General features: G+C 47.6%; 1 protein-coding gene across 1 annotated transcript; it reads left to right on the forward strand.

The window, feature by feature from the left end:
- Positions 1-2,497: 2,497 nt before the first annotated feature.
- HAPLN4 (hyaluronan and proteoglycan link protein 4) lies at positions 2,498-21,091 on the forward strand. The gene is made up of 4 exons (XM_054980979.1): positions 2,498-2,724; positions 5,491-5,853; positions 12,706-13,008; positions 18,380-21,091. Exons 1-4 carry the CDS (start codon positions 2,652-2,654, stop codon positions 18,721-18,723), a joined length of 1,083 nt encoding a protein of 360 aa, XP_054836954.1. The 5' UTR covers positions 2,498-2,651; the 3' UTR covers positions 18,724-21,091.
- The last annotated feature ends 423 nt before the right edge of the window (positions 21,092-21,514 follow it).

The following is a 21,514-nucleotide window of genomic DNA, read 5'->3' on the forward strand; positions in this document are numbered from 1 at the left end:
AGCCACGCCATGCTATGTGAGTCACCCAGTTCTGACTTCCAAGTAGAATCCTGCAACTCTCTGGGTGCTATTCAAAAAAGCCTGCTTCTCCTTTTCACCCCTTTTGGATTCTTTGTGTTTCCAAGGAGCTGGCCTAGCCATGAAACCCGACTGCAGAAATGAAAAGCAAACAGAGTGTTTGCATTTGGATCCCACAGGATTCTCACCCTCTTTTGAAGTCTTTCCTGCAGCTGAAGTGGAAGACAACAGATACCTAGAAATTGGAGAGTCGCTTTTGCCAGCCTTTCTTGCGATGCAGCCTGAAAGGGAGATGGTGGAGACGAGGAAACCCGATAAACAAGCTGAACTGGCTGTCTTGCAAAGTTTGGTTTGAGTTAAAGGACGATCCGCTTGGTGAATACAGCACTTTGAAGGCCCCCAATAAGCACCACTGAATCCAAAATCAAAAAGAGTCCAGTAGCACCTTTAAGACTAACCAATTTTATTGTAGCATAAGCTTTCGAGAATCAAGTTCTCTTCGTCAGATGCATGATACATGATTCTCGAAAGCTTATGCTGCAATAAAATTGGTTAGTCTTAAAGGTGCTACTGGACTCTTTTTGATGTTGCTACTACAGACTAACACGGCTAACTCCTCTGAATCCAAAATGTATGCCTGTGTTCTGGGCCTGGCCAGGCCTTGGCTAGAGACCTGCGTCTTCAGCAGCCCTGCCTGGCTTCTGTCCAGCCAAAGATTTGCAGGTTCCCCTTTAAAATTCTCCCCCCCACACACACAATCCCTCCTTCCGGTCCCATTGCAGCCTCTTTTAATGCAGTAATTGCCACCATCTCTTTGCCACTGGTCCCTTTGCGCAACTTTTAATCTCTCGCAAGCAGCTGTTTTCTCCCCCTCCCCACCCTCCCCAAAGCTGCCAGTCTTTGGCTCCCTTGGACTTTTGCTGAGTAAGATGCCAGAAGGAATTCTGCAACTCATCAATATATGCTGAAAAAAAAGAGAGAGAGGGAAAGGAGGAAAAGAAGAAACGTGAAAAAACAAGAGCCTGGTTTTCCCTCCTTTCTTTCACTTCTCCCCCCACCCCTGCAAACAGCATCGGTCTCAAGTTCTCCAGCGTCTGAGAGCCGCTTCTGGGCTGGGGCACCCTGTCCCCCTTCAAGGAGAAATGGTGAGTCGTGTTTGGTGCAAGGTTGTCTTACAGTTTGTGATTCACCTTCATCGTGCAACATCGGCTCAGTTGGGTTTGCTGCAATGTCTCTGGAGAGCATCCCTCCCCTCGGCTGGGTACCACTTTCCTAGAGATGCTGGCCGGGAGGAGGGTTAACTGCATCTCTGAGATGCTTTCTAGTTGCAGTGAGATACAGAAAGAAAGAAAGACAAAATTCTCTAGATTAGTTTTTGGAAGATTAGGGCATGGGCTTGAGTTTTTTTGAAAAACTTTTTTCTCCCCCAGGTAACCACAGAATTCTGCTGCGTTCCAACCTGCACCGAGAAATTTTGCTTTGAATTCTAAAAGAGTGCAGTGAAGGGGAGTGGAATAAAGATATTTTTCTCTGGGTTGCTGCAGCATTGCTAACAGAGAACTTTTTGCAAATCCATTCCCCCCCCCTCAGAATGAGATGTGCGCATTAATAAGTCCTCGGTGCCTGACATATTTGCACAGCCTTTCTTAGCTGAACCCTGAACCCACATATTGCCTGCTGAACCCCACAAAGAAAAGCAATTTCCTGTGTTAGGATTTTTCCATCAGCTGAATGCCATAGCTGGCCGACCCTGTGACTGAAGGTCTTTGTGCACAGCCAGTTTAGGGAAATGCAAAAGTGAAATTGAAATGTTAAAGCACCCTCAGTCTATGGAGTATTGTGAAGGCAGGTGCTCGCCCCAAGGAACTTCCAATCTCAGCGCTGGAAGTGGAGGGAGAGAAGAGGGGAGGTGAGTGGGGAACCATGCAGAAATGCCAACAGAGGCTGTTCCCTGTTCTCAGACTTTACGTGGGTTGCTGGAATGGTTATTTCACAGGCTTGGCTGAAAAAAGGAGGGCTTTGAGGAAGGATTTTAAGGCAAAATGTATATATGCCGGAGAGAGGTGGCACGTGGGGTCCTTTGTGGGTCCAGGCAGAGCCGTTTAGGGGACCAAGAGATGTAGCAGACGATGGGAAGAGGTTTCAAGCACCAGGGACAGCAAGGGAGAAGATACTATCCTCTTCCCACCCCAGATTAGCCTGGTAGGGGGTGTCTAGAAATAAAGAGAAGGTCTGGTCTCCCTCTTGGGTCCAGCAAGAGGGCCACTCTTTTTCAAATGGCAACTTCTGACTCCTAGATCAGGTAAGCTGGCCATGAAGGGGGTGGATGTCCGGACGAAGAAGCCCAACAGCCAATTATATGTTCACCCTCCCCTCCCTCCTGAACCCACGTAATATTCTCTGGTGTCCTTTGAGCTCGGCAGTAAACGGGGCTGAAATATGTTGTGGACATCAAAACAGCCCTGTTGGATCTGATCAAGGTATGCCCATGTAGGCTAGAATCCTGTTTCTGACGGAGGACATGCCGGTGTTTCCAGGAAGCCCCTTGAGCATCTATAAAGACATGTACGCTCTCTTTCTCCCCCTGGTAGATCTTCCCTGGAGGTCTGACGCCTCTTTATGTTTCCACCTTGATGCTCCTCCTCACCATGTCCTGCCAGCTGGCCCTTACCCAAAAAGGGCGAAAAAAAGTAGTACACGTCTCAGGTATGTGAGGGTGCTCTTGTTTTTGGGGTGGGAGTATTATGCATGCACTGTTGGGGGCAAAAATTCAGCGGTCTGAATTTACGGCTGGTATGAACAAAGGAATCTGACTTCAATGGGGAGGCTGCACAAAATACGTATTTTTTATGTCTTGTAATTTTTGTGCATGCTGGGGAAACACCCCTTTTTGTCCTGCCTGTTTTCTTTGGTAAGTTTCCAGTTTCTGATCATTATTTTTTAAATCATCTGTCTACCATTGATTCAAGACTAGGTGTCAGTTTTAAGGATAACAGCAGTTTCATCCCAAACTTGCAGGAATCATAAAAGAAAATGGAACTTTCGATTCAAACCTAAAAGTTGAAGGGAAATTCAATACCACTCCTAGTGCCAAGACAGACAGTTTGCAGAGCTGGGACCCTCTGCATACTGAGTAGAGGATTCGCTCCAGATGGAGGTGAGAGTAGGGTTGCCATCCTCCAGGTGGGCCCTGGAGATCTGCCAGAATTACTAACTGATCTTCAGACTACAGAGATCAGTTTCAAGAATGGTTGCTCTGGAAAGCAGAGTTTATGGCATTATGCCCCACTGAGGTCCCATTCTTTCCTAAACCCCGCCCTCCCCAAGCTCCACCATAAGGTCACCAGGTTTTCCCTGGCAACCAGTGGGAGGGCAGGGGGAAGAGCACTTTCTTCAATGACATCATTTCCATTCCATTTTCACTATCTTTTGGGCCAGTTTTTTCAAGGACCAGCTCTGGTGTGATGCTGTCACTCTGGTGACATCAGATGTGGGAGTGGGCGCCTGCTTGGTGATGGCAGGTGATCTCTAAGGCCCTGCCTCCTCCTGCCCATGCCAGGTGGGCAGAGGCAGGAATCCCCAGAAATTGCCTGCCACTGGTGGCCCACCTGGGAGCCCTACTCCAGCCCCAAATCTCCAGAAATTTTCCCAATCCAGATGTGGCAATTCTAGGTCAGAGATCCATGATCAGAATGCCTCTAATGTTTCCAGTTCAAAGCAGCCCTGGGGGAGAGACAGGGCGGGGATTATACCAGGCCATAAAAGCAACACCATGGGGGAATGTTCAACTTGATGTACCACTTTCCTGAAGCAATTACCCCTTTAGCTGTTTTCCGGCTGTTTTCTGAAGCTCGATACTTTGCATCCCAAAAAAGATCGATCCCCCCAAAAATGGTTGGGAATTAGCAAGTGTTTACTTTCAGTCATGAAAGAGTTAAACTGTTGTTTGTGTTACTTACTTAGAACACTTATTTGCATCCAACCACTTAGCTGTGGAGCGAGGATTCCCGCCATAGAAATGGGAGTCACTATACTTAATGAACTAGAATTAAGATTCTCTATTGGGCAACCAGTTTATGGGGGAGAGGGCAATTAAGTAAAAGGATATACTTAAGTTTTATTGCTCTTTTTCTCAGTCTAAGTGAGTATTAGAAAGTAACCAGTTCAGTCTAAGCCAGACTGAAGAAAGTCTCTGTTTAGTTCAGAAGCTAGCAACATGTAGCCAGTTGGCATTTCTTATTTTATTCCAATGTAATCTTTTAATCCTTTATTCAGTAAACTATTTTTATAGAGCTAAACTGGAGTGTCTGTGTTCTCACTGTGTCCAATGCACATTCGGCTACTCTGCTAATCAAATTGATTATATCCCCAACAAAATGCTGATTTTTTTAAAAATAAAAGTTTATTAGGTTTGGTGCCTGTCAGAGAATATCTAGCAACGGTGCTGGGTACCAGAAGAGGGTAGAGCATTCTGAATCTGGGGTACCATTACCAGAAGGGCCTTTGCATTACCTCTGAATGGGGGTGGTTATGAAAGACAGCCCAAGATTAGAGCAGTGCTCGTCCAAAAGGCACAGAAGGAGTTGATCCTTTGTTAATACAGCAGTGTCAAAGTCCTGCTCCAGTTCTGTGAGCTTAAAACCCAGGCCACATTGCAGGGATCTTTGATGATCTGTGAATCTCTCCCCCCCACCCCTCCTATAGATGTATTTTGTTATTTCGGGATTTTTTTATGCCATGCCTCCTGAAGAGCCAACCAGAGGCAGCTTACGAAAGAACATAACAAAACACAAACATTAAAAGTTATAAATTAAAACCCAGCATTAAGAAACTAGTTGAGCAGCTTGAAATGAATGTAAACATTTTCAGATTAAATGCATACTATGAAATGATTTTTAAAAGATTGACACTGTAGATGCCAGGCGAGGCTCAAGAGGAATGGCATTCCGTAGACAAGGTGGCACTACTGAAATAGCCCTGTCTTTGGTCACCACCTGCCTCTTAATGTGTAGGATAAACAATGTAGGAGGAAGTGGTCCTTCAGTTATCCTGGCCCCAAGGCGTTTAGGGCCTTAATGGTAAAAATAAGCACTTTGAATTGTGCCACAAAACAAATGACAACTAGGGGACATGTACCCTTGAACTATGTGGAGTGGAGAGTACCCTCAATTTATATGACAACCTCTGGTTTCATGGCAAGAGACCAACAGAGGTGGTTTGCCATTACCTGCCTCTGCAATGCTAGTCTTTGTTGGAGGTCTCTCATCCCATTGCTAACCAAGGCCAACCCTGCTTAGCTTCCAAGATCTGATGAGATGAAGCTCAATTGGGCTATCCAGGTCAGGGCACCCTTGAACTATGCATTCTATGGAAAACCAGAGTTGTCTCTATTTTTTCAAAAATATCAGCAACGTTCTACTTTTGGGTAGAGGTTCTGGATCCAGGGGTCCTAATACCCTTCTCTGTTTTCAGAGGATGACAGCGGTGCTGTAGTGGTGCAGACGGCACCGGGCAAGGTGGTGACCCACCGTGGCGGGACAATCATCCTCCCTTGCCGCTTTCACTACGATATGTCAGCCCACGACCCCGATGAGATCCGCTTGAAGTGGACCAAGGTGGTAGACCCCATGTCCTTTGAGGATGTTTTTGTGGCCATGGGCAAAGAGCGCAGGGCCTTTGGGAGCTACCGGGGCCGCACGGCACTGCAGGAGGACGATGCCGGAGATGCCTCGCTAATCATCCGGAACGTCACCCTGCAGGATTACGGGCGCTATGAGTGCGAGGTGACCAACGAACTGGAGGATGACGCAGGGATGGTCAAGCTGGACCTGGAAGGTAATGGGAGGCTGTTCAGGGTGAGGGATACCAAAGGGGGTCACGCTGCCCCACCTCATTGAGAAGTGGGAGAAACGGAGGGGGAGAGTTGGTGTATAAAATCAGCCCAGAGAAGGGCTTGCATGAATTTAACAGAGATGGCGATATCAGGAAAATTTGCATTGTGAATTGCATAGTCCGCACCCCATACAGAACTGCCCAGTGCCGAATCAGACCAGACCTTTGGTCTATGAGGGGAGGGGCTGTGGCTCTGCAGTACGGCATCTGTTTGGCACGCAGAAGGCATCTTCAGTTAAAGGGACCAGGGTGCAGGTGATGCGATATGAAAGACCTCTGCCTGAGAACCTGGGGTGGCTGCTGCCAGACTGAGTAGACAGGGCTGCCCGTGATGGACCTGATGGTCTGATTTGGTATATGGCAGGTTCATGTGTATGTGACTGTGAGGCTCCTCCCTCACTGGCGCCCTCTCCTCACGGCCTGCCATCCTCCCAGCTCCCCAGGCAGGTGTCCTCCGGCCTCAGATGGGCAGGGAAGAGGGTTGCACCACCTGGGTCGAATCCACATTACTCCTTTTTCAACGCTTTTCCCCCACCTTTTCTCTGCATTCCCGAGTGCTGGTCACATTACTTGATCCACGACACGCATTTCTTTCGCATTTATCTCGGATCTTCAGTCGCTGGTTTCTTGCGGGAGTTTCACGGTGGACGTGAAAGCCTACAAAGCGAAATTTACGTGCCATTTTTTTAAACCACCCCCATTCAAGTCTCCCCTGCCGTTCCCTGCGTTCCCATTGGCCGATTCTATTATCAACTGCTCCGTAGTATGTTAACGCCTGTTTCTCATTTTTCCTTTCATTCCATGGGAATCAAAACTCAGATGTCTTTGAAATCATACCTGGTTGACAGTAATATCTTTTTTTGGGCAATCTATCCTGATACTGTCCTCACGCAGCTCCCTGTTTTTTTCAATTTTTTATTTTTCTATAGATGAAAGTAATAGCGAAATTACGAAGTATAAATAAAGATCACATAGCAGTACAGGTATCATGCTTCCTGCCTTTCCCCGCGTATACTCAGTCCCCTATGACACTTCACAGTAGCTCGAATACTGTTTGGGATGATGTTCTTTCATGTGGAAAGTCTTTTCAAAAGTTTTAATTCACTCTTAGCAGAGCTTCGCTTTTACGCATTACTGATGAATAAAGTACATTTTATTTATTTCCTGCAAGATTCTCCCTATCGATCTTTCAAAATTAAGTATCCTAGATTATTGACGGTGCTTGAGTCGATAGATGGTTGCAAAGAGAGGGGGGTTACACACGTCTGGGAATATAGGTTCTCCGTCAATGTCCCGACGAAGTAAGGCATTGGCTTCTATATAGCATAATATCGTTATTCCAAAGACTCGTTCACGTGATATAGCGCTTTGATGATGTTTCCTTATATGGTAAAATCGAAATAACGGAAAAGTGCGCTCAAAAGTTTTTTAAAAAATGGGTGGGAATATAAGGTCCCGCCCACAAAAGCGGTTTTTCAAGTGGCCATGTGACTGGAGGATCGCGCGAGAAAGACGGATTGGAAGCATGAATGTGAACGAAGAGGATAAACATGTGGATTGGAAGCAAACGGAAGATATCTGTTAAAAATGCGGGTAATGGGTGAATGTGGATTCGACCCTGGTTCCTTCTCCTGCCCTGCCAGCTGCCTCTCCCTGCAAAATCCTCCTTGGCCTTCACAGGAACCTGAATTTAAAGGCCTCCGCTTGCCCCACCTCCCTGGCTCTGCCCCCAATTGCCACCCAGTCTCCCTGACTGGCCTTGCTCCCGGCCTATCTGACAGGAGGGCTGGGTAGACTTGGCAGTCTCCTGGCCCCACCCACTCCATCCCGGCCCAGGGTGGGGCATTTGGTCTGCTCTCTGCCTGGCTCCCCCCTGCTGCTTCTGGACCCTCCCCAGTGGCTCCCCTGGCAGCTCGGGGCCTGGGCCTGCCTGGCTGGTGCTGCTGGCAAACTCCGGTGGGCCTGGACGAGGTGGAGCCGTCTGGGCAACTGCAGCAGAAGGGTGAGTCTGCTGAGGGGCTGCAGGCTGCCTGGGCGTCGGCTGCAACTGGCCTGAGGGTGAGGGAGGCCTGTAGGGGCTCCTGCAACGGAGGTACTGCCAGAGGCCGCGCTGCAGGGCCTAAAGGGGGTGTCTGCTGCTGCAGGGCTGTTGGTGGGGGTGGACTAAAGGCCGGCGTCGCCGGACAGCGACTATGTGTTCTAGTTTGGTACTGCTTGTTCACGTTTGATACTGCGCGCTCTGACTGGCAGCCGTTCTCCAGGGTCTCCAGCAGAGAAAGGTCTTTCTCCACTTATGGGATCCGTCAACTGCAGGGGGCAAGGATAGAACCCAGAGCCTTCTACGTTCAAAGCAAGGACCCCTCAATGATCGGCTGGATTGAGTTCAAGGAAGTGTGATGGCAGTTTCTAAAAATATGAATCGTATGCAAAGACCCCGAGGAGATGTATCTGTTCATCCTCTCTCTCTCTCGGCGACTCATTAGGGTTGCCAGGTCCAGGTTGGGAAATTCCTGGAGATTTTGTGGTTGGAGCCTGGAGAGGGTGAGGTTTAGGGAGGAGAGGGACCTCTGTGGAGTATAATTCCACAGAGTTCACCTGTCAGAGCAGCCATTTTCTCCAGGGGAACGGGTCTCTGTTGCCTAAAGATCAGTTGTAATTCTGGGAGATCTCCAGCTACCACCTGGAGGCTGGCAACCCTATGACCCATGCAGAAACAAATGGGGCCTCCTCCCAGAGGTATCCTTATATTCTTTCACTTAGGCAGAGCAATTTTTCATATTTGAGAGGTATGCATGGAAGCCTGAGGCTGGAATGCGGTTCTAGCTGATTTTAAATTAAATGAGTTGGAATAGCTGTTTGGGGAAGGCAGAGTCCGTGAAGGCACAAATTCAGAAGGATCCCACTGGGGGCTTTGCTCCCTCCCCACCCTCTGGAACTGTTTTATTTGTTTTTTATTTCTCCCTGTGGAAAGCTCCCCACATACGCACATATACTGCCTCTGGTTGGGATCTTTTACGAATCTGTTCCCTGCCATCTATCTTCCCAATTTTATTAGCTGCTGACATGTAAACCTTCAGCGACAATAAAAGTCAATAAGAGCTACGATAAAGCACCCCAGAAATGCTCCAACATGGGACAGGAGAGGGATGAAAGAAAGGAAAGAGAGGAGGGAGATACGAAAACCAGCAAAAGCACAGCCAAAAATTTCCACAAGAGCTTGAGTTGCAGGTAGCTGAAGGTGCTGGAAAGCGTCCCCCCCCCCCCCGCAATTCCATAAACAAAGATCCTTAAAGACCAACTAGATTTCCAGGATATTCAGGAGTCAAAGCTCCCTTTGTCAGATACAAGAAGTGGAAAAAGGAAGGAGGCATTATAATCCAGGCAGAAGGTGGGAAGGGTATTGCAAATTAGAGTGTCAGGAAGCTAGCTATAATACATTTTGTAATTAGCTTGATAGAGTAAGGGTGCAAAGTGCAGAAAATTAGCATCTGTGAGAAAAATCCTACGTCCTGATTTAATCCTGGGGGATCCATTGTTCCAAGTTTGCAAATAAACTCGGTTTCAGCAATTTCACTCTCTAATTTTCTTTTGAAGTTTCTCTGTTTGAGAACTGCTACTCTTAAATCAGCGATGGAATGTCCTGGCAGAGAGAAATGTTCTCCCACTGGTTTTTGAGTGCTGTGGTTTTTGATATCAGATTTATGTCCATTCATTCTTTTGCGAAGGGACTGACCTGTTTGTCCAATAGAGTGAGTTGAAGGGCATTGCTGACACTTGAAAGCATATTGTAAAATGAACAAGTGAATGCTTCTGAGATGGTATAGCTGGTACTGTTAGATCCAGTTATTGTGTTGTTGGAGTGTATATAGGGGTAGCGTTGGTTTATTGCAGTCCCTGGTCTCAGAGTCTGTTTTTGTGTTGAGAAGTGTTTTGTTGAGAGTGAGTTGTTGTTTAAGGCTTGGGGGCTCTTTGAATTCAATAAAAAGTTTGCCTCCCAATTCCTGTGAGAAATAAGCCCAAACAAAACAACAACAGAACAGCACTGGTAGTCACATACAGCTCAAACCAGTTCAACACAGGCTGAATCCACACGCCCTCGGAGCGTCCTGGCGTTGCGCTAAATGTTCGCTAAACACCTAGAAGTATAGCATCTTTCTAGCACGATTTCTGAATCGTGCTAGAAAGACGCTATACTTCCAGGTGTTTAGCGAACATTTAGTGCAACGCCAGGACGCTCCGAGGGGGTGTGGATTCAGCCACATTGATGACTCACAACTTATGCTGGACAATGATGCTATTCTCTCTCGGGCATTGGGAGGCAAGGCCCACTTCTGACTCACTGAATCTCCTGCTGGTCACATACAGCTCAAACCAGTTCAACACACTGATGACTCGCAACTTATGCTGGACAATGATACTGTTCTCTCTCAGGCATTGGGAGGCAAGGCCCACCTCTGACTCACTGAATCTCTTGCTGGTTGCCGGCCTCATGCAAGCAACCCTAGCAGGGCAGCATAAAAATACTGCTGAGGAAAATGGAGAGGGGTAATCGAACGGTATAGCACCTATCACTTATGTCACTTCTGGAGCAATCCAGAAGTGATGCCACCACGTCAGGTGATGCTAGGGCTTATATCCTGTTCATTGTGAGATCTGGGGAAGTGGGGTGAGTGCATCGGCGTTGCATAAGCATGTGATCAGGCAGTCCTTCTAGGATATGCCAAAAACTCTATGGTTTAACCAGAGTTTTGGTGGATCCTAGAGTGTTATCCTCCACTGTAATGATGTCACTTCTGGTTTTTGTCAGTGTGGTGCTGGTGTACCTGTACCTGCCTCCCAAATTCTCCCAGGGAGGGGCAAGGCCACAGTCTAGGTGATGCTCTTGCATCTGTCCAAAACTCATAAAGTGTTGGGCAAAGGCTAAAGCATCACCCTTACATGATAATGTCACTCCCTGGGCACTCGACAAGTAACATCACCATGTCACTGCACAGGAGTGGATTGAAATATGAAGATGGCCCCGGAGCAAGCCAAGCTGAGCAGCCCCTGTGGCTCTAGAAGTCAATACTGCAGGGAGTAATCAGTTCAGCAGTGCCAAGATGAGGCACTAGCTCTCCTCCCCAAACTGGCAGCAGTGTGGAAAGAGGTGATTTGTGAGCTGGCACCAACCACCAGGACCGATGAAGGATATGTGTAAGAAGAACCTCTCCCAGCCTGGCCTCCCTGCTCAGATAGGAGGTGGAGGGAACAGCAGGGGAGATTTCACAGCACGCCAATGCACAGCATCACTTCAAGTCCAAAACTGTAGTTTAACCATAGAGTTTTGGGGGAATCCTAGAGCATTTCCCTGATGTGACGGCATCACTTCGGATTTTGCAACAAAAGTGATTTCTCCCCCCCCCCCCCACAATTCTCCCACCACACTGCCAGCTTGGGGTTGCAACCTTGTCTGAACCAGGTGGCCTTTGGGTCATTGGCAGAGTTGCGGGGGTTTGGCTCAGCTGGCTCCTGGTTCTGTGAGGGCCCTCCAAGAGAATCCCCTCCAAGAGTGTTTACAATGGCACCCAGGTAGCTTTGTTTCAGAGTCTTATCAATGCTCATTGATAATGTTTTCACGTGCAGAAGAGGCGAACAAATTGCTGAAAACTGCAAGCTTGGCTCAGGCCCTGTGTTCTGTCCAAAATTTGGACTTAAGCAAAACAACAAAGGGTCTTTAGTGCATCAGCTTCCCTTTGGAAACAAGATCAAATAATTCAGGACTCCAAATTCTGGGTTTAAGTTTGGACAACGAGGACTTTAGACATATCCACATCTATTTCTGTTTCCAAAGCCCAGGCTCTCTACACTGTGCAGGGGAAAGATGTGCCCGTAAATGGTCCCCTTCTCTCCTGCTGCCTTGGGCTGCTCCCGCTGGACCAAGTTAATATCCAGTGCCGCTGGGGGTTGATGTTAAACTGTGAGATTGAGTTAGGATTGGATTGCAGGGAGAGGACATGGAAGCTGCTTGCTGCAATAAAATGAGATTTCTCCAGGAAGTTGTCCGCCTCTGGGGCTATTACGACCGTAATCCTCAAACAAGCCATCAAACCCTGGAGTGCTGCAGAAAGGAATTCATTAAATGACAAACGATTTCTGTGAGCCAAAGCAGGTCCTCCCCGCAGCCCATCTGCACGAGTCACCCATCAGGGAGAGTATCCATTTGTGCCACTGCATGAATTGCTGCTCTGGGTTCTCTTCAGAGGGGGAAGCTCTGTTAATGGCTACTTTAGTGCCGTTTTTGATCTAACAAGATGCTGCCTAGGGTTTTGGGGTTGTTTTTTTTTGGAAAAATTACTAATAATAGGTATGTAGCCAGCCCTGCAAGAAAGAGAATACAGCCCATTGCAACAAGATTTTAAAACAGAAACTTATAACTACTGTTCTGCTCTGAAAAAAAGGGCTGGCTTAAATAGGGCAATTCTGAACTCATTTTGGAAGGCTTATGCTATTTCCAAGGAAGGGGAATTCAACCGTATTACCCCCACATACCTTGTTGCGGTCTGGGTGTTAAACTTAACTCATCACACGTTGTTGTCTTGTCAGTGGCTCTAAGCCATGCTGGCTAAATGGAACCTCCATGTCCAGAGGCAGTCTGTCTCAGAGTACCAAATGCTAGGGGGTGCTGTTGCTTTTGTGCCTTGCTTGTAGGCTACCTGGAGGCATCTGGCTGACTACTTTTAGGAAGAGGGATGCGGGGCTTGGTGACTCCTTCGGTCTTATCCCTCAAGTTGATTCTTGTATTGTGGTCTCCCTCAGGGGTGATTTTCCCATACCACCCACGCCTGGGCCGCTACACCTTGAACTTCCACGAGGCACAGAAAGCGTGCCTGGAACAGGATGGGATCCTGGCCTCCTATGACCAACTGCATGAAGCCTGGCTGGAAGGAATGGATTGGTGCAACGCCGGGTGGTTAGAGGATGGATCAGTGCAATATCCCATTTCCAAGCCCAGAGATGAATGTGGACAGAAGGAGACCCCTGTTGGGGTGAGGAACTATGGATACCGACACAAAGATGACGAACGTTATGATGCGTTCTGCTTTACTTCCAACTTGAATGGTAAGGGACAGAGGAATGATTTAAAGTTGCTTGGGAGACTGGGGGGGGGGGGGACCTGGCGAAACAGAATCACATGATGCTGTGACATCACTTCCAGCTGCTGTATCATCATGTCACATGATGCTGTAGGGTCAAAACCATAGAGATCAGGGAAATTTCTAGAACATCATGTGATGTCCCTTCCAGGTGCAAGATCCTTACCAGCCTAGGTGGATGCGGATGGTTAAAAGCAACCTAGAAAGAATGGGACTCTTGCCTAACGGCCTACTGAGACCCAAGCTACAAGTGATGCCTTACACAGGTTGGACACTTGTCAGCTTACCTCAAGTTTTGATGAGAAATGTAGGTGTCCTGGTCTTGCAGCTTGGCTCTCCATTACAGCTGCAAGACCAGGATGCCTACATTTCCCATCAAAACTTGAGGGAAGCTGACAAGTGTCCGACCTGTGTCAGGCATCACTTGTAGTTTGGCTCTGATGACTCAGGGCAGTGCCCAGGTGAAAGGTATCATTAAACAAAGGATGAGAGACATAGAACCCCAACGAGATTTAATTCAGTCTCCTTATTTTATGGTCCCTAGGGAATCTAGATATGTTTATTTATTATTTATTTATATCATATTTGCATTCCGCCCTCCCCGCAAGTGGGCTCAGGGCAGATAACAACCTTAAAATCATTTTTAAACATTCCGTATTAAAACATTAAAACATCATATAAAAATAGCAGCACTAAATTCCTGGCGGCAGCAATACAGCTGTTAACAAGCAATACAACAGTACAACTAGATATAGCAGCACAGTAACAGCAGCTGAAAAACAAACAGTGGTGGGCAGCTTTCACAGGGAGGAGGGTAGATGTTGTATCCTCCGGCCAGCGGAGGCCCAACCTCAGCCATGATCCTGGCGGAACAACTCTGTCTTATAGGCCCGGCGGAAAGATATTAAATCCTGCCGGGCCCTGGTCTCAGTAGACAGAGCGTTCCACCAGGTAGGAGCCAGATATTATGGGTATGGCCAGATATCTCACTCACTTGGATGTCCCATCCTATAGAAGAGCTTTCACCCTGGCCTGATGTGGTCATCGAAGGGAAATATAGGAAGATTCCATACGAGGACAAATACTGCCATTGTTCCATTGGTGAAGTGGAATCACTTGTTCATATGTTCTTTTGCTGTCCCTTCCATCAAGTCTATAGGAACGAGTTTATTTCCCCTCTCTTAGACAGACCAACGGTAGAGGCAGATAAGGGCTGCCTGGAGAAACTCCTGATTCTACTACCTCTCCTTTTTGTATGCTGACGGGCAGGAAAGTAGGACTGCCCCGTCCTGGAATGGTTTTATTGATTGCTGTTTTTATGCTGTGATTATTGTTTTTATGTTGTATTTTAATCAATGTGGTACCTTGCCCTGAGCCTGCTTGCGGGGAGGGCAGATTAAAAATATAATAAATAAATAAATAAATAAATAAATAAATAATTGATGAAAATCCAACTATCTCCAGGCTAATAGCCAAATTTTGTCTCCATTTGGTTAAATTCCATAATAAGAAGCATGGCCATACATAGTCTGTTTTGCTCCTTTCACAATTTTTCTATTTTAATATTAATATCAGGATTATTTCTGTTCCCAGGGAACTATATATATATATATATATATGTATTCTAATACATTCTAATGTGTCTTTTAATATTTTAAAAGCTAAATGTATATTTTTATGTCTTTTTACACTTTTATGCTGGAATTAATTATTCCATTGATTGTTAAGGATGAATTGCCATTGTAATGGTCTTTGACCGCAAATAAATATTCATTTATCTCCTTCCAGGTGCAGCTGGAAGTGACATTGCGTGGCACAATTTCCTCTACCCCACTCTATTTCCCCTCTGCTACCTTATTAGGCAGCAATAGAGGATGGCGTTCCAGGGTGGGAGGTTTGCCCACCATAGCCTGCCCCTCTCCCTGAGTGAGGGCAAGTTGTGTGTGCACTGAATTCATTTATCAGGGGCATGAAGGGGCACAGCCACTTACCAGAGCTCCATGTGCACAGGTGCGCCTGCAGCCGCACAGTGACTTTACTTCCGATGTGCCTGGAAGCGGCATCATTGCACCAGGGCCAATTTGGACCCAAACATAGCATTCTGTGATGTGAACTGGAGGGGTGTGTGCTTGCCAACTTCCAGATTGGACCTGGACGTCTCCTGGAATTACAACCCAAACTTGGCAATCCAAATGCTTCTTCTAAGACATTATCTGGCACCTGCAACTTTTGTAGGTCATCATACTAAAATAATTAACAGGAATTTTAAAAAATGCTTCCCAGTTAGTCAATGCAAAATTTTGAAATCAATTGACCTAGCTGTTGAATTGAGGGAGTGGCACAGTCCTTTTTTTTTAACCTGGTTCATATAGGAAAGAGGGGTGATCATGGTCTCCTCCTTTACCTCCTCCTCCAGCTTAGACCGTTTCATTATTCACTGACTTGACTGGTGGAGTTTGCAGCAGCGGCTGCCAGTTGCCAGTCGTTTGCCAGAAGCCGAACACGGCTGCGGAACCATCAGGGTCGGCAGATTTATATACCGGCAATATGTTAACAGCAGGTTGTCAAGATGCCTTAGTAATAAAACCTGTATGGGAGAGGGGGAGTCTTTTATTCTAACTCTGGCCCAAACACAATTTTGCTCTGTGCCAAAAATAATTTAAACCCTTTATTATGTTTGCCTGATTTTTATCTGTGTAATTATATATTACTAATATTCAGGGCTCATTTCGAGGGGGAACGCGCTGGAACGCAGTTCCGGCAGTTCCCCAAAGAGGTCACATGTCAGGTGGCCATGCCCACCTGATTCTCGGCCATTTTGGGCCCGTTTCAGCCTGGACTGGAGCCAAAACGGCCCAGATCGGGCCTCTGATGGGTGGTGGATCACTCTCTTGCTCAGCAGCGGCCTGATCCTGACCATTTTGGGCCCATTTTCAGCCCCCTTTTGCCATTTTGGGCCCAATTTCGGCCCTGAATGGCTAGGATTGGGTCCAAAACAGCCAGGACAGGTGATGTCAGGGGGTGTGGCATATGCAAATCAGTTATGCCAATGACACACTTCCGGCGATGGCAAAGGGCGTGACATATGCTAATGAGTTCCTCCAGCTCTTTTTCTATGAAATGACCCCTGCTAATATTGTTTGGACCTCACATTCAACTGTGGAGGGAGGGGAGAACCAGAATTGTCCAGGGTTTATCTCAGTGTATTTATGTATCATTTTTTAAAAAAATATTTGCCCTTCTCTCCTGAGGGCTCAGACTGGCTTACCTGGGCTCTTTTCTCCACTCCTTCCCTTCGTTATCATTGAAACAGCCCTGCCAGGTAGTTTAGTTGTTGACTTAGAAAAATGGCTATAAAATATTTCTGAAATGATCTGTGAGATCATTTTTTTTTAAAAAAAAGCATAAATATGTGAGAATCATTTGGATGGAGCTGGTGGGATGTATCGAGACTGCTGGACTAGAATCTCACAGATCTGAGTTCCAGTTCTTATAACTGCCCTGGAAACACACTCCCTCTTTCAGCCAAACCTACCTTGCAGGGTCATTGTCAGAATAAAATGGGGAACAGAGAACTTGGTAAGCCGTCACCCTAGGCTCTTGGAAGAAGAAAGGATAAAAATGGATGAGATAGAATTTAGTGCCAGTAAGATTTTTCATTTCTGGTGTAGCTAACTAAGAATACATTAGGAAATGACTATAATCAATAACCAATAATAATAACCTCTTACATACAGCTGTAGGCAGATTAGTGCCCCACTTAAGAGCAGGGAACAAAGTCGGTGTTGTTTTTAATCCTCACAGTACAGCTGGGAGATGGGGCGGAGAGGAGTGGCTGACCCAAAGCCACCTGCTGATCTCATGGCAGTCCCGAGATTCCAACCAGCAGAGTGCTGATGCACCTCCCAACCACTTAACAAACAGCTCTTCAAATTAATGAACCGTAAATGTAAAAACAAGTGGCAAAAAAATCTTGGTAAGAAACATTTCTGCCAAGGGTCTGCTGCAACTTAAAAACAAATAACATTGCACAGCTGGCAAAATGAACGTATTTCTGCCTGTCACTTCCACAGTCCAAGGCCAGGCGCCAGCAAAGGTGAGAGAGGGTTGACTGGCCAGGTGTCTCTTCAAGTGGCTTGGGTACTTGCAAAAAACCCAGGCAGCCAAAATGTAGAATGCCATTGGTGTAAGAGGCTTATACTGGGTCTGGAAAACATTGGTGGTGGTGAACCCCTTCTATATGGGTCCTGGGATGGAGCAAAATACAAATTGTGCACGCAGTTAGCAGGGATGATGGAGGAACCCTGTGGGGTTTGTCTGCAGATGTGAATGGCTCTTTACTTGCAGGAGTCCAGGCAAGGAGCAGCAGGGGTTTCATTTGAGCAATCAGTGGCAGAACAAATAGCAGAAAGGTCCAGCTGTGGAACAGAATGCCTGGCAGATCCAAAGGGGGTGGCAACAAGTGCAGTGGTTTGCTAGTATGGTTGCCAGATCCAGGTAGGGAAATTCCTGGAGATTTCTGGAGCAGAGCCTGGAGAGGGTGGGGTTTGGGGAGGGATGGGACCTCAGCATAGGGACCTTCCATAGAGTCCACCCTCCAAAGCCACCATTTTCTCCAAGGGAACTGATCTCTGTAACCTGGAGATCAGTTGTAATTCCAGGAGCTCCCCAGCCACCACCTGGAGGTTGGCAACCCTACCACCAGGCCCTTAATCTCTAGGGTCTCCAGCAGAGAAGAACCTTTCTCACACCTTGAGATCTCAAGGCTGAGCTGAGGATGACTTTTGCTTGCTGAACAAGGGGCCGCTGTGGGTACTGTTTTATTTACAGACCTCCCAAATCCTGAAACAGGCCCCAAATATTCACTTTCTCCCCTGGGCAGGCTTTAGGATTTGTGGAAATTTCAGCAGACACATCTGAACTAATTGGGGGTGGTAAGGAGAGAGATGAGGGGCAGTTACAGGCATGTGGAGAAGGATAGGGTGGAGGGGTAACCCACACCACCTTCTTGGCTTGCTGGGTTTTTTTTAGCTCCTTGGGCCCCTTCCACCTTTCACATGCTTTAATAACAACAACAACATTTGATGTATATGCCACCCTTCAGGACGACTTAACACTGACTCAGAGCTGTTTACAAAGTATGTTGTTATTATCCCCACAAAAAACATCCTGTGAGGTGGGTTGAGCTGAGAGAGCTCTGAGAAGCTGTGACTGGTCCAAGGTCACCCAGCTGGCTTCAAGCGGAGGACTGAGGAATCAAACCTGGCACTCCAGATTAGAGTCCTGCCACTCTTAACCATTACACTAAACTTTGCCCTTCTCACCTTCCCTTTCAGGCAAAGTCTACTTTCTCAAGACCTATCGAAAGCTGAGCTTCCCTGAGGCCATCCAGGCCTGCCAGAAGAACGGTGCTGTGGTGGCCAAGGTAGGCCAGCTGTATGCTGCATGGAAGATCCAACTTCTGGACAAGTGTGAGGCAGGCTGGGTGAGCGACGGAAGCATCCGGTACCCCATCGTCAACCCCCGGTCTCGGTGTGGAGGCCGGGAGCCCGGAGTCCGCAACCTGGGCTTTCCTGAGAAGAAATACAAACTCTTTGGAGTTTACTGCTACAAGGCTGCAGATAGCACAGAGCCCAAGAAGAAGGGGAAAGATGGGAAATGGAAACCATTCCAGGTGTAGGGAACGGCAGAGTCACAGCACAACAATTGGCCTGTGAGGAAATCTTCACTTTTCCTTTCTCTTCCAGAGTGCTGGGGAATTCATCCCCTCTGAGTAAACTGACGGTGCCAAAAGCGGCCTGTGGTGAAGCTCAGAACAGGAACACGTATGATCCGGTTTACATACCGGAACGTCCAAGCTGCCTGGAAGTCCGGCTTGCGTCCGGCTGCTTGTCTCTGGCTGCAGCTGCTAATCCTTCTGCTCACCCTCTTCTTCTCCACCCCTGTGGGAAGATTTGAGGGTCTGTCTTGGCTTCTCGCAACTTGCTGTTATTAATGCTTCGGGTAAAGCTTTTGGGGGGATTTCTCTGGGTTTCCAAAAAAGGAGGGATATCCAGTTTTACCCTTACCAGATTCTCTTGACTTTTAAGATGTGGTGGTGTTTGGTTGACAAAGAGATTCACGTTGTGCCACCAAGAGAATAAGTCTTTTGGTGAGGGTTTACGCCTCTTTTTTTTTGCATGTGTTGGAAAGCATCCAGCAGGGATTCCAAAAGAGCCCCTCCACTACCCAATCTGCATTGGACTACAGTTACCCTCCTCCAGGGCTTTTTTTCTGGGAAAAGAGGTGGTGGAACTCAGTGGGTTGCCAGCACAGGGGGCAACTCCTGGCGGGAGGTGGTGCCTCTGGTACCACATGCACATGCGCAAAGTGCGTGCACACTCCTGGGACCGTGTGATGATGTCACTTTGGAACAAGGGGGGGAGTTTTTAAAAGTTTAAATTGCCCTAGGCAAAAATGATAACTTGGCTACTGCACGGAGGGCAATCTAAACTCCCTTCTGTCTGGAAATCAGGGGGCGGGGCCTCTGGCCATGTGACCATTTTCAAGACGTGCCAGAATTCCGTTCCACCGCGTTCCTGCTGAAAAAAAGCCCTGCCCTCCTCTCGTTTCCACTCCATTCTGGCAACCTGAAAATGCCATCAACCTTGTTGTTTACTTGTCTTGTTGGGCAGGACTGTAACCCCTTTGGGGCAAGGATCCGTTCTTTATTAGCTTTTGTTAATCTGCCACGGGATCAGTAGACACAAATAGCACTTTGTAAATGATAAGAGCAGGGGCTGTGGGGGGTTGGCAACCTGCCCTGTTCCCCCGGACGGGCATCCTGATAAAGCTGGGGAAAAGGTGGGGCTAAACTGGGAAGGGACGGGATACAGAGGTAAGGGCTGAGGTCTGTAGATGGGAGATTACCTGCAAGTTACATTCTGGCATAGCTTTAGTAGCTTGGCCAAAAGAATGGCTTATTTGGCTGGGGAACAGAAGCCCCGGAAGCAAAGCTTGCAGGAACCCATTGCCAACTTCCTTTGTGCCAATGAATTTCTTGCTGGTTGTCAGACCCCCTGAATGGTGTTCAACGCCAGGGTGGAGGGGGGGGGGGGTCCGAGCAGCTGTTTTTCTCCCTTGCAGGTTCCTCCCCCCCCCCAGCTCTTCCCCAGTGCAGGGAACAAAACTGCAGTTGGGAATGTTGCGGGAGATGCTCACCTTCTCCTCCCCAGACCCCTGAGAAAACTGAATACCGGGACGATCCCAAGAGCCCAACTGGATCCAGTCCAGCATTCTTCTTCCCCAGAGGGCCAGCCACACACCCTCAGGAAGGGCCCTGAGTAGGCCCTGGAGCCCAACCCCTCCCTTGCTTCCCCCACCCCAGCAGCTGATGCTCACTGCTGCTGAACAAGGAGGTTCTATTTAGCCGTTTGGGCGGAGAACATGATGAGTTTAGCTCCTCTAAAAAGTATTCTAAACTAAGTGCTCTCTCAGTGGCAGTGAGTCCTACCAGATGGTTGTGTGCTGCGTGAAAAGACTTGGTCAGCTGCATAGGATGTTTTGGATTACGGGAGGAGGACGTGGGGGTGTTCACTTCTTCTACCCCATCCACAGCTTTATCAACATCTACGGTGTCCCTCTCTTTAATTGTCTTTCCTCTCCAAGAGCCAAGCTAGAAGTGACGAATTACACTTGAATGGCAAATGAACAGACTCACATGTATTCCTCCCTGTTCATTTGTGCTCCACTTGCACTCCATCGAGTGGAGTGCAAGCGAACAGGGAGGAGTCTGTTCACTTGCCATTCAAGTGCAATTCGTCACTTCTAGCTTGGCCCCAAGACTCTTCAGCCTTTCCTCCCAGGGACGGAGTGTCCTGTGGGGCTGTCCACCACGTCCTCCAGCTCATGCTGCCTCATGCCTGTCTGCAAAGAGGCGCCAAATTCTGGTCTGGGGTTCTTTCCACTACACAATTTGCTTGTGGCAAAAGCCAGTTGCAACCTGGGAACTGCTACTGGGGGGCCCTGAGCAAGAAGCTGCTTGGGAGCAAATGGTCTCTCTCCCCCCTCAACCCCAGTCCTGTAAAATGCCATTGCCCTGTTAACCATTGTCATTCCTGATTAAAAAAAAATAATCTCAATGATGATCCCAGACGGTGTTGTTGTCATGCCTGTTGCACAACACAGAACAATGCAAGCATAGCTACGTGGGACCAAGGCTATTGGATCTGGAAACCATGTCCACCATGCACGTTGAGCCTATCCGCTTTCTTCCACTTTGCATCATTTATTCGTGGGATGGACCAAAGAACTAAGCAGGGCACTCTGCTTCCATTTTTTTTTTTAAAGTGCAAGCTTCTCATCTTCAAGGTGTACTTTAGAAAAGGAAACAAGGAATGGTCAGCAGCCAGAGAGGTAGATGGGAAATGGAAAATAGCCTAATAATAATAATTGGGCATATATAATGCTTTTCTAGGCAGGTGAGTGCCCCA

The sequence above is a fragment of the Eublepharis macularius genome, chromosome 5, assembly GCF_028583425.1.
Source record: "Eublepharis macularius isolate TG4126 chromosome 5, MPM_Emac_v1.0, whole genome shotgun sequence".
Taxonomy (NCBI): domain Eukaryota; kingdom Metazoa; phylum Chordata; class Lepidosauria; order Squamata; family Eublepharidae; genus Eublepharis; species Eublepharis macularius.